Source organism: Myzus persicae, unplaced genomic scaffold (assembly GCF_001856785.1).
Source record: "Myzus persicae strain clone G006 unplaced genomic scaffold, MPER_G0061.0, whole genome shotgun sequence".
Lineage (NCBI taxonomy): Eukaryota > Metazoa > Arthropoda > Insecta > Hemiptera > Aphididae > Myzus > Myzus persicae.
The window spans coordinates 3,417-17,490 of NW_019100902.1; the positions used below are offsets into that span (position 1 = coordinate 3,417).

The window sequence follows — 14,074 nt, forward strand, 5'->3', positions numbered from 1 at the left end:
AATTATCCGCCGCCCTGATTTGTTCTTACCTAACTTACGTTTTTTGTCTAACGCCTAAACGTACGGGACGTCGGGACACCTACTCAGAAGATTCCTTGTGCATCAATTTGAGCATTTATGCCATTTGTATTCAGCAGTGAATACTGCATTAAACATTGTTTAACCGATGAATTCCGTAGGATCTGGTCGTTATTATTATTGCAATATTGCATATATGAAACAAAATAGATGTAAATATCATGCTATCGAATGCAAATACGTAGCAATTTCTGTTCTTGTAAAAAACTAAAATATTTGTACTGCATAGGTACACTATGGATTATGCATAATAATATTATATGGTCCTGCATCAAATAAATAGTTCATTTATTTAATATATATTTATGTGTAACCATACAATTAAGATATAGGTACTTACATGAACATAATATTAGCAATATACAATTTAACGTTACTCATTCAATTTAGAGTGTATTAATTATGAAAAACAATATCATATCATAACATTGAGCATTACTGGGCAGGTTAAAATATTGTCTTTTATTTACTATTATGTATTTTTGAGTAAATGTATTTAAATCTAACTGCAGATTTGTGTTTAACTTGTTATATGTATATTATAATGGACAGTTGATGTGAAAACAAATAGCAGGGTACATCATTGACATTTTATTTGATCTATTTAATAATCTATTCATATGGCCGTCGATGAACTTTTCTGTAACTATTTCACATTACATAGTTGCAGAATTATTTATACTGCATGAAACCCAGACAAATTATGGTGATTTAAACTAACTTAACCAACCAACCACAGCAAAGGATTTAAGCGTTCTTGTATATTAATATAATCTGTAGTATAACCGGCCCTTGGGTCTTCGACGAAGTGACGCAGTGGAAGTTCTAGATTCGCGCTTGCATCCACTTCCCCTAGGTCCACGCCTTGAGGGACCCGGTGATTAGGCTTTCGTATCCAGTCCATTTTATTTTAGTTCGTGGACGGAAACCGAATGTGGATTATGATCTGTAGCCTTGTGGCCTGAGGGTACAACCATTGATTTTATAATATATATTATAGTATATTATAAAATCAATGGCACAACTCATGGATTTTACTCGGTCTTCACAAACTCCGCAGAATTCGTTTTAGTGGTATCGTACTATCGTACTATCGTAGTATCGATATTGTTCTGTGGTAGTATCACGGCTTTAGATTATGGTTACCATCATGAACCATGGTTGTGATAATTCCTCTGTAAAAACCACAGACATTTATATATATTATTATATTATGTCTATGACTAAAACTCAGTTGTGATAAGCGAAGAATTTGTGTTATTAAAAATGTATACTTTATTGGTACCTATCAATTATTATAAATTATAAATATTCATTATTATTCATAACTTACAACTTTTAAGTATAAACTTCGTTGACTTTCGGCGATCGGTTTTGGTCGTTTGTGTTATCAAATTATCTGTTTGTCGTGTGTATCGCTTCTCAAAAATGGTAAGCATGAATGTCTCATCTATTTACTTTAACGAACACATTTTGGTACACATATAATATAATATTATACGTGTTAAACAATAATTCCCATGCTATTATAACGATTATTTTATGTTGAAACTCGATTATTTTTCCATATTAGTCTGATATCCAAATGGACTGTGCTCTTGATCTTATGCGGCGTTTACCGCCTCAAAAAATTGAAAAGCACTTGAGTGATCTCATCGACCTAGTTCCGAGTTTGTGCGAAGATCTATTGTCTTCTGTCGATCAGCCGTTAAAAATCATACGAGACAAACAAGTTGGCAAAGATTTTTTACTCTGTGATTATAATAGAGATGGGGATTCATACAGGTAAGTCGTTTGATAATGTAAATGATATATTTTTAATGACATAAATAATCAGTCTGTTACAATCACCTTTTTAGATCACCCTGGAGTAATACATATTTTCCACCGCTGGACGATGGTGCTGTCCCAACTGAAAAGTTGCGCAAGCTCGAAATAGACGCTAATATGGCTTTTGATCAATATAGAGAAATGTATTTTGAAGGTGGTGTATCTTCTGTTTACCTATGGGATTTAGACCAAGGTTTTGCTGGTAATAAAAATTTATTATTAACTTGACAATACTATAGATTTTATAGTTTGTATAGTGACTTTTGAGTACCGCCTACATAATACGTTGATAATGATAAAAGAATAACCTCATCATATATTGGGTAATTCTTTTGTAATTATACACTTTAAATTCAAACAATTTTAATGTTTTTGAAAATATTTTTTTACATCTTACAAGCTTTTACAAAATAAATTTTTGTATAAAATTCTATTTTAAAATCTAAAAAAAATTAGCCAGATAGTAAAAATTGTTATTGTTATAAATTTTGTATAAAAATATTAATATTTAAAAATACATTTTTTAAATTATTTTTTATTAGGTGTTATATTGATCAAAAAGGTAGGAGATGGATCGAAGAAGGTTCGTGGTACTTGGGATTCTATACATGTAGTGGAAGTCCAAGAAAAAAATACTGGTCGTAACGCACATTATAAACTCACATCAACAGTTATGCTGTGGCTGCAAACTAATAAAGCTGTGTCGGGTAGTATGAGCCTGGCAGGCAGTTTGACCAGGCAAACAGAAATGGACAGTCCGGTGTCAGATTCATCACCACATATAGCTAATATTGGGCGTATGGTTGAGGATATGGAAAATAAAATGCGTAATACTCTGAACGAAGTATATTTTGGAAAAACTTGTGACATTATGAATGGCTTACGAAGTGTAGTGCCATTGAATGCCGACGATGAAAATAAAGAAGCATTGAGACAAGACTTAACTGCTGCCTTACAGAAACGACATACCAAGTCTGATGCAAAAGATCCCACTAATCCAACTAGTAATTAGTAATAATTGTATTAAAATAGATCTTCCAATATTTTTTATGAACATACTGGACTTACTTTTATTTCACTAAAAAAGTATTGGGTTTAAATTAATTCAAATGTGGCCTAATCATTTAACATTTTGTTACTTTTGATTCACCTATTTAATATGTTATGATGTTATCAAATCGTTTATCAATGATTTAAATTATGGTTCCCTAAAGTAATTTCTTATTATTTTTTTTTCTTTAAATAATAGAATGTTTGGTTTCTACCAATTTTTTTGAAAGTACTCAGCCCTATTAAATTTGAATTGCTTATTATTATGCTTGAGACATAATTTTTGTATAATTATTGAGTTGAACACAATTTTATGTTACTACTAAATGTACTATGTTCAAGTTATTAAAAATAATTATAAAGTTTTACGAATTATACTGTTTCTGAAATATTGTTTAGTGTTTACATATTATCAAGTATCGACTTCTAAAGTTAACATAATCTTATACAAATATTATATTCTGTTGATTGAATTTATGTTGTAGGTCTGCATTCTACATACATCATTCAAAATATATTATTTAAGTCACACTTAATAAATTATAGAACTTAATTATTTCATAGGATTAAAAAAATAATAACATTTGTATGATTTAATATATATTTATCAAAGTTAATTAATAATGAATTCAATATATAGGTAATATTTTTTAAACATTTTTGTGTATAATATTTATTTATTTTTATTTTTTTCATTACATTTTTATTTAAGTATATAATAGTCCTACCGCCTATTAATATATTATATATTTTTAGTTACTCATCATCATTTATTTAATAATTATACTACTATTCAAATTAAATAACATTGTATTTATTGATATGATTAAAAATGTTTAACAAATGTTAATTTATTTAATTTTTATTAAACTCCTTATAATATTACCATGATCATCATGTATCAATATGTGTAGACTCAAGATGGCTACAACATTTATCTCGGCCACTAATGAATATTTCTTATTTTTTTCGTCTGTTTAAGTGTATAACAAACATTTTACCCTAACATTTAGCCTAAAAATATAGACATATCTACAATCTAAATACTGTTTATTGGTCACCGGTTACCAAATTAAATGGTAAATAGAAGATATCTGTCCATTCAATAAATACTGAAGTTTTGTAATAACCATTTTATTTAAGCCATTGTAATCACTAATTACTAAAATAGAACATTTTATACAGCATGGGAAGCTGAGTTTTATCCAAGAGATTCCAAAATAAACTTCTGTAAAAAGTATTAATTCATTTTTTTTACTGATTTCTAATGCATTTAATTATTGTTTGCTTGATTCCTAAAGTGCTCTGCAGTCTGCGATATTACTATTTTCCCAGTGAATAATATATTATCAAGTCTATTAACAAGTATATGTCTTAAAATGATAATGTGACTAAAAAAAAATGTATTTCCATTCGCAAAAAGATAATGTATGAATACAATTGTAATTTTAAAGTTTTAACGACAACAATCTATATGGCTACTTCATACAATTTTTCAAAGCTTGCAGATAGATAATTAAATGGTAGATTTTCCAAAATCTTCTATGTTTATTCTTCAATACGGTAAAATATGTGGTAATTAGTTATTCAATTCCCATTAATTTAAGGCAATGTACAATTGTGAACATTTAATAAATAGATAAAATGTTACTGTAATGTTTCAAAACGAGAATCCAAGTAATTAGATTTCTGCATAATAATTTGTAAGATAATTATATTAATTTCTTTGAATTATTTTACATTTTACCTACATTTTTATTAAAGGTTCACTTGGATTGTTAATTTTTGACTTTTTGCACAGAACAATTAATTGGTTTCTGCTTTAAATAATAGCATATTGTTATGTGGTAATAGATATTATATTAATAAATAATTGTTAATCATAGACTATAATATACTACAACTGATTTTTCCTGTAGTTGCAAAATTGTAATAGTTAACACTACGAAACTCTAATAAAAAATTTTTAAAAAAATTCTTAGTTCTGGATATCACGGTTATGGTTATCTACACGTCGTGCATCTTTTTCGGCGGCGGCCCAAGACTGATAATAGATAAGAAATATAAACATTCAATAATGTTTACTGTGCATATTTTGTATTATGTGTACCGTTTGAACGCCAAACGATAGCGTGTATTACGTTTATTTTCTTAAGTCTCCAGTTTCAACTCACATAAAATTCAATATAAAATAAAAAATAAAATTCCTTGGTGGGCTGTGGTGCAGTTGAAAGTGTTGGTTTTTGCGATTTGTCCGGGTTCTGTAAAAAATGGATAAGAGCAAAAATCCTTCGGCTAGTCCGACGCCGGTGTCAAAGTCGGAGAAAAAGGAACCTCTCTCGCTTGAGGAACTTTTGGCCAAGAAAAAAGCCGAAGAGTTGGCCAGAAGCAAGGTAAGTGCACTTTTGATTTGGTCTTTTGGCTTTGATTGCGGGGTGGCTCATGCAAGTTTTTTTCGACGTCTTTTTCAGCCGGTGTTTTTGACAAAAGAACAACGAGCCGCTGAAGCACTGCGGAAGAGACAAGAGGAAGGCGAACTGGTGAAGAAGAAGCAGGAAGAGGAACGCAAGAAGCGCTTAGAGTTCTTGCACCAAGCAGACGGCGGGCATGGTAGTAACAATCACAGGGACGATCGGTATTAACTGATTTGCTGTCATTTAATAGGACATAGTTGGATTACATACACATTTTTTTTTCAGAGATCGTGACAGAGATCACCATCGAGACCGAGATCGAGATCGTGAACGTGAAAGGGATAAAGAACATGACCGCCGAGAACGAGAACGTAAGAGGGATAAAAAAGAAGAGCCCGAAGACAAGGAACAGTTCAAAGACAAGGAGAAGGAACAGGAAGCTATACGAGAGCGTTATTTAGGTTTGACAAAGAAAAAAAGACGTGTTCGTCGGTTAAACGATAGAAAATTTGTTTTTGACTGGGACGCGTCTGAAGATACGTCAATTGATTATAATGCTCTGTACAAGGAGCGTCATCAAGTACAGTTTTTTGGTCGTGGTAATGTAGCAGGTATTGACATTAAAGCACAAAAAAAAGATCAATCCAAATTTTATGGTGAGCTTATGGAAAAACGTAGGACTGAAGCCGAAAAAGAGCAAGAAAAGGTGAGGCTAAAAAAAGTAAAACGAAAAGAAGATAAACAGAAATGGGATGACCGACACTGGTCAGAGAAAGAATTGGACGAAATGACCGAGAGGGATTGGAGAATATTTAGAGAGGACTAAAATATAACTATTAAAGGTAATTTTGGAAACGAATCCAGATTTCAATTTCATTCTAAAGTAATGAAAGTAATGATTAGTATATATATAAATTTATATTCAAGGTGGTAGAATACCAGAACCTATTCGTAAATGGAAGGAATCTACGATTAAAAGTGAGATCATGGATATTATTGAAAAAGTCGGTTACAAGGAGCCTACACCTATTCAACGACAAGCTATTCCCATTGGTTTCCAAGTAAATAGTTTTATTTTAAAGTTTGTCTTGTGCTTATTACATTCCCTATTATTTATAGAATCGTGACATTATTGGTGTCGCTGAAACTGGTTCAGGTAAAACCTTGGCGTATCTCATACCACTTATTGAATGGATTCAGTCTTTACCTAAAATGGAAAGAATGGAAGATGTTGATCAAGTAATGATTTTTATTACTTTAATTTACTAAAATATATCCCAAGAATATTGAGAAAATTGTATTTTAAATTATTGTTTTAGGGTCCTTATTCAATTATATTAGCACCAACCCGCGAGTTGGCTCAACAGATAGAAGAAGAAACTTTGAAATTTGGACAGCCATTGGGTATTAGAACTGTAGTAGTTGTTGGAGGTTTGTCTAGAGAAGAACAAGGATTTAGATTACGATTAGGATGTGAAGTAATTAACATATTACAATACAATTTAATATTTTACTACTTTTTATCTTATTTATATGTTGATCTGTAGATTGTTATTGCAACACCTGGTCGTTTGATTGATGTTCTGGAAAACAGATATTTAGTTTTGAACCAATGTACATATATAGTGTTGGATGAAGCAGACAGGATGATAGATATGGGTTTTGAACCAGATGTGCAAAAGATTTTGGAGTACATGCCCGTGACGAATTTGAAGCCAGATAACGAGGATGCTGAAGACGAATCCAAATTATTAGCAAATTATTATTCAAAAAAAAAATATAGACAAGTAAAATGAAGTTTAATTGATGAAAAACATTGATGACTTATAATAAATTGTTTTGATTTTGTTAGACTGTGATGTTTACCGCTACTATGCCTCCAGCTGTAGAACGTTTGGCCAGAACATATTTACGTCGTCCTGCTGTCGTTTACATTGGATCCATTGGTAAACCTGTAGAACGTACAGAACAAATAGTCCACATGATGAGTGAAAATGATAAGCGTAAAAGACTTGTTGAAATTCTCAGTCGTAAAGTTGATCCACCAATTATTATATTTGTCAACCAAAAAAAAGGTGCCGATGTGTTGGCTAAGGGTCTGGAGAAACTCGGGGTAAATATAATGTTTAGTTATAAATGTTATGTTTGAGTACTATGGTTCAGAAATGAATTAATATAATATATTAATTATGTTTAAGTATAACGCATGTACACTTCATGGTGGTAAAGGACAAGAACAGAGAGAGTTTGCTCTGGCAAGTCTCAAAGGTGGCCAAAAAGATATTTTGGTTGCAACTGACGTGGTTGGTCGTGGTATTGATATCAAAGATGTGTCTATGGTCATCAATTATGACATGGCTAAATCCATTGAAGGTAATTTAATTGGTCTTCTAATACACTTTTTGAAAAGGCCAATCAAAAATACAACTATTATTCTAATTATTGGATTTTACATTGTTTATCCTCTAGATTATACTCATCGTATTGGACGTACGGGTCGTGCTGGAAAGACTGGAGTAGCAATTTCGTTTTTGACAAAAGATGATTCACCATTGTTTTATGATCTCAAACTAGTCATACAAGCTAGTCCAGTATCAACTTGTCCTCCAGAGTTGGCAAATCATCCAGAAGCACAACATAAGCCCGGCACTGTAATGATGCCCAAAAAGAGACGAGAAGAGAAAATATTTGCTTGATTTTAATATAATTTTAAAAATATTTTAATACTTAAATATAGTAACTCAAATAATAAACAAATTATTTTATTTTATGAAAAATTTATTTTTCATCCCATTTATGACTTTTTGTAAGAATAAAATTTTTTGGATTAGTTACAAACAAGAATGTACACAAATTGAAATTACAATGTCCAACATCTAATCCATTCGAGTTTTGATATCACGCACGATTATTTTGTCTTTTTTACTGAAATCCAGAAAATGATTTATTATATTAACTGTCGAGATATTTAAATGAAGAAAATCATTATACTTTTTTAAGCAAAATAGTTTTACTCACATAATGTAAACCTTTGCGCCCCAACCGGAAATAGCGTCACGATTGCAAGCACTAACCAAAGCTTGAGATATAGTTTCAAATAGTTGATCCTCTTCCATATCAGGCTCCCAAAGAGCTTCACAAAGACCGTACAATTGACTTGAACTAGTACCTCCCACCACAAAGTTATCAGACTTATTTACACAGCCTATTAAATCCATGTCGCACATATATGGTTCCAATGTCACTTCATCCAAAGCAACAATCATTGGTTCGACAAAGAATGGTGAAAATCTGTTACAAAACAAAATGAAAACTAGAAAATGTAAACAGCATTAATTAAGTAAGAGTTACTTTACATTATAAATAAAAATTTAAGAAGATTTAATATTATACAAAAATCAAATAATCACATAAATATTATATGTTGAAAGAGCTGAATAGAAACAATTATAATAGGTTTATCAAGTCTATGAGATTTAAAAAAAAGGTTATTATATATTATTATGCATTTATGTAATAGCAACAAATTGAAAGCTTTTATAAGTCAGTGTATATACAAATAAATAATAAAAAATACTTAAATATAAAGCATAAGACCCTGACTAGATATAATTTCACATTATGATGTGTTGTTGACAGATAAAAGTTGGGCATAATTTTTTGATGGGAATCAATGCAAATACTTTTATAAACATAATTGAAAATAATGATTATCAACCATTTTAAAGTAACACCCAACCACTACAAATAAAATTAAAATTTTTATTCGTTTAAAAATGCATAGGTTTTGTCATGTTTGGATGATCTGCAAGGGGTTCAAGAAGAACCAGTGGCGTGCCCAATGGGGGTGGGGGTTAGGGGTTATATCAGCCTCCATTGACTTTTTTTTGATGACTTCAACTTATTAGATATTAGATATTACTTTTGATGAAGTCATTAATGAGATGAGTAAAAAATCTAGGCGATTAAACTTCTGTTTTGAATAGTTAATTTATTTTTAACAATATTTCTTTTGTATATTTTTCTAAGCTTGCTATTAATTTGTGTAATTTAAAAATAATTTACCTGTTTTCATACAACAAATTGGAGACTAGGGATGCTAATGCTTTAGGAGATATTTTCCGATTCTCTTTTAACTCGTATAACCTTTTCCTGAACATGATTTTCTCGTACACGGTAAATATATCTGTAGCTAAACCAGGAAATCCCATATATGTGTGAGGATTTATTTGAAAGACTTTCTATAATTCAAAACTAAAACAATTAAATATAGGTGATATAAACAATAATAATAAAGAAATAAAATAAAACATACCGTGAAATCAAGAGACACTGTTTGAGCTTGTATGCCAAATCGCTTATCAGTTGCAATGGCAACACAGTCTTTGCCTTTCATACCAATTAACGCACCACCATTATAGTCCATGATACTCTATAAGTATAATATGCAAAACAGTTATACAATTTATAATATGCTTATAAAAACCATATATAATGAATAAAATAGTATAAAAGAGTTGTATTTTCACAAGATCCTGAGCTTCTTTAAAACAAAACAAATGTCATAAAGACTAAACTAACTTTTATTAAAAGAAGAGTAAAATAAATTCAATTAAGATTTAAATACTTAATTAATTATATACTGATCTTTGCACACGCCCACTTACCTCTGTATGATTTTTTTAAGAATTTATAGCCTATGATAAAGGTCATATTATTATATCGATATACTTAATATATATAGGTAGACAAAATATTTTAAATAGTATTAGGTAACATTTTAGAATACAATTTAGGTAATTTATGTTACCTATTTTCAAACATCACTATTTTAATAACTAGGTATCTATTTAAACATACCTAACAACTTAAGAAGTATTTAGGGAGTTATTATTAATGTTTGTAACTTTATCATTGCAACAATGAGAGTAATAAATTATAATGTATTAAAACATTGAATATTAAAATGCTTAACCAATTTAAACAGATTTCCTATTGTATCGAAACACGCAATGTGAATATATCCATTAGTTTATGTTTATCAAAATACATTATCAATCAATACTTTACCATTTTGAAAGAAGTAGCTTATGAAACTCTGCAATTGAAAAGTTTAGAAAACGAGAGTCCAAACAACAGTTAAGACTTTTTTAAAAACACTAAAAAGTGTCAATTCATTATCAATTATTATTTATCACTAGTGTATACATTAGTAGATAAACTCGAACATAACTCATACACAAACCTCCAGGGAATCGTTTATAACATCAACGCCAAACCTCTACAGAACTATGGAACATTTATTATTATATTATAGAAATTAGAAGCAATAGAAGCGAATAAGCGATCAAAAATCAAAATAGTTGAAAATTCAAAACAGGTACCATTGTTCACTGAAAAATATTTCAGTTGACTCCCATTGTGCGTAACCAATTTTTTTATCTTTCTCATGCACTCAAAGAAACCGGTACGTATACCCTGTGAGAGACAAAAATAAAAAAGTTTGTACATTTGGATATACTTTTTAATCTACTAGGTACTAATTTTATTTCTTCTAAATCAAAATTCAATTTTGTCCGTGTAAGACAGTTTTTTGCAACCAATATAGATCCCGATCAGATACTTTCTGTACAAGAAACCCATTTTGTTGAATTAGTTTTAGCAAGCCATTCCAATTTAAATACTAATAGTTACTAATATTAATATCAACAATTGAATAATGATTATATATTCTATAAATTGATACAAATTATGACTTTTTACTTATTAGACATCATTGTACACCATAGATATATCATATATACAATAAACATTATTCTATATTTATATACCTGTGTTGTACGCTGACTATCAAGTTGGCTAGATTTTTTTTTAAATTTGAACATTTTTTAATTAGGCATTGATTATGGATTTAAGAGTGAATATATTAAAAAAATTAGGGGGACTTAAATGTCTTAAATAAAACTAGAGGGGGTTTCGCAGTAACCACGAGTATTTTGCAAGCCCGCACAAACGACCGGCATCCTCCGCCACATTGGATTCGGTCAGGATTTTCGACTCTGCAGTTGGCAATAATTGTGGACGACGGCGCTTGGATTTCCTTTTCATGTATCATCATTCATCACCCACCTAATATTTGGCATGAAAAAGTAGCTTTTCGTCATTCGACTTGTAGCATAATAGCTATTAGCTAACACGTCTCTTGCAAATACGGAAGATTTGATAATAAATGACAATAATTATAATTGGTTTGATATAATATACGTAATACATGATAGGTATAGAGTATAGACAATAAATCGTTCTACAATTTTCTTATAGGTCCCTTTAAATATAGATCAAAAAGAGTCAAAATTGTACTAGAAAATACAATAGAAAATACATTTTAAACATTCGATGAAAAATGCACGTAGGTATACAATATACATACAGTATAAGGTCATTTTTTTTAATTACACCAAAACACAAAATTGATTTTTTCAAAAACTTGTTTTGGGTACAAATCTCAGTTTTTTTACATGCTTTGTTCGTTTTACCTGACGTATCAATCTAGATTCATTTTCCTATCAGAAAAAATGCCGTCGAAGAAAATCGAAGCAATTTTATTATATTCTAAATATACGTCAGTAATTTATAGAAAATACATACCAAATTAGGTACGTACATAATATAATAATATTTATTTTCAAAATTTATTTTTATTTTTAAGCCATATAGTTAGGTTAGGTTAGTTATATTAGTATACTACAGAATAATTATTCTGTATTTCCATAGCATAATATTATTATACAATAATATAGAAACGATTAAGCGTCAAGCGACACCATAATCTGCATTCTAAATTTCTGCAACACAATGCAGGCATACACTGGGCGTATTTAGGGGGAGAGGGGGGAGGGGGGCAATCGCCCCGGGTGCCAAATTATAAGCCCCTTCAAGGGGCGCCGAGCTAGAGGTTACATTATTAAACACATATGGCCATATTATGACTACGTAAATACAAAAAAAAAAAATAATATCTATAAAGCTTATGGTATAATTTATTTTATGTTTATTAATTAGGTACTATATTTTATACTATATCAATAAGAGAAAATATATGTATTTTTGTTTATCGTTTTTAATGACAAGTAAAAAAAAATTAATTAAGGAGAGCTTAAACAATTTTTTAGGGGGGGGGGTAAGGGCGACAATACATTTTTGCACCTAGGGCTCCGAAATCGTAAATACGTCTCTGGGCATACAGATATAGATAATAAAATGGATTTTGGATACTGCTTTCTATTGAATGTTACATTCGTATTAGTGATAAATAATATTATATTAGCGTATGAACAAATAATTTCAGTCTCCCAAATTCAAACGTCTTTTTACTTCTATGATATTATATATAATTACTTACTTACCTATAAATTATTAAAACTCATGATTTATAAACTATCACGTTTTATATAATCATCGCGTGAAGCCGGCTTGAAAACTATAATTAGTTAGGTACTTAGGTTGTAATTGTGACATAGGTTGTAATGCAGTAGTTAGAACTATTGACTATTTATTCTATACTCTATACGATTATACAATTTATACCTAGTCTATAATACTATTATACTATATAGACTAAATTACTATATAGATTCTATAATTTAAATAAGTATACTTATAAGTTGTACTGTATTAAACCCAATGTTTTTGAACGCCCGAATGAGGACTTCCTGTTGAGCCATTATAACCCAACAGAAAGACATTAAAAGTATGTCTGGCATGATCATTACGTACATAGTAAATACTGCTACCGCTACTTCAATCAAATAAAATATGTAATAATATTGATTGAAAGTGTGAGTTGATACAGGATAACGTAAGTTCAAGATGTTTTGGAATCGGGTATTTTCGTCTTCGGGCTTTGTGAATGCGATGACCACGAGAGGAAAAATAATCCATTGCGACATCACTGTCGTCGAGAGTAAGAAAAAGTAATTGGAGATTTTAATCGATTTGTCGCGATTGTCGTAAAGTACGTTTACATTTTTACAACAATGTTTACTGTTCAAAAAATCAATTCGCGAAATGCTGAACAAGTCATGAATGGGGTCTGCATTGTACAAAAAAACGCAAATCCTCCAATAGCAAAAAATTAAACGATCATAACAAATATGACTACAAAGAAATCTGTGTAACTCAGCGTATCGTCCATTTCGACAAAAAAACCCAACGTGCTGTAAACGATAATCATAATTGATCATAATTGATCCGCAAAGAAACAGTAATAATCGGTAAGCGTTAAAGTTGAAAATCGTTGTAACGTTTGGATTAAATATGTGATAGAACCGGGAACGTTTCATTAGTTCTAAGTTAATGGAAAATTCTTCGACTCTCAACTTGTCCATTACACGGGATTTAATTCGTATGCAATCTGTAAACAATAATGATTATAGTGTGAAAAATAATTATGTATACATTGTTGGTACAATATAAACGATTATTGTGAAAGGTTTATGACAATAATTCGGGGACGTCAAATTTAGTTGTAGATTTTGGATATACCTCGTATCATTGATTAGGCCATTGTAGTATATATAGTGTTTTATTTGAATTCAATAATACCTAAATCATTACATATGCGTACAAAAAACGTTTGTGATCGGAAACTTTTTCTTATTCATTATGTCTAAGGATATTTTATCATAAACTGCGTGGTATAT

General features: G+C 30.2%; 3 protein-coding genes and 1 pseudogene across 3 annotated transcripts; 2 read left to right on the top strand and 2 right to left on the bottom strand.

Moving 5' to 3' along the window:
* Positions 1–1,333: 1,333 nt before the first annotated feature.
* On the top strand, positions 1,334–2,964 carry LOC111026697 (F-actin-capping protein subunit beta). Its single transcript, XM_022304825.1, has 4 exons — positions 1,334–1,509; positions 1,652–1,863; positions 1,938–2,110; positions 2,451–2,964. The coding sequence occupies exons 1-4, from the start codon at positions 1,507–1,509 to the stop codon at positions 2,918–2,920; spliced, it is 858 nt and encodes a 285-aa protein (XP_022160517.1). The 5' UTR covers positions 1,334–1,506; the 3' UTR covers positions 2,921–2,964.
* Positions 2,965–5,032: 2,068 nt separating this feature from the next.
* On the top strand, positions 5,033–8,137 carry LOC111026682 (probable ATP-dependent RNA helicase DDX23). The gene is given in 10 exon segments (XM_022304807.1): positions 5,033–5,351; positions 5,430–5,593; positions 5,658–6,214; positions 6,300–6,433; positions 6,492–6,611; positions 6,692–6,850; positions 6,920–7,159; positions 7,225–7,485; positions 7,571–7,745; positions 7,842–8,137. Coding segments are annotated over 10 exon segments (2,160 nt in total). The 5' UTR covers positions 5,033–5,228; the 3' UTR covers positions 8,069–8,137.
* Positions 8,119–10,570, bottom strand: LOC111026683 (proteasome subunit beta type-3-like). Its single transcript, XM_022304808.1, has 5 exons — positions 10,443–10,570; positions 9,688–9,804; positions 9,438–9,613; positions 8,391–8,663; positions 8,119–8,297 (listed from the first exon to the last, which is right to left on the bottom strand). The coding sequence occupies exons 1-5, from the start codon at positions 10,443–10,445 to the stop codon at positions 8,249–8,251; spliced, it is 618 nt and encodes a 205-aa protein (XP_022160500.1). The 5' UTR covers positions 10,446–10,570; the 3' UTR covers positions 8,119–8,248.
* Positions 10,571–13,015: 2,445 nt separating this feature from the next.
* On the bottom strand, positions 13,016–13,759 carry LOC111026681 (annotated as a pseudogene).
* Between the last annotated feature and the right edge of the window lie 315 nt (positions 13,760–14,074).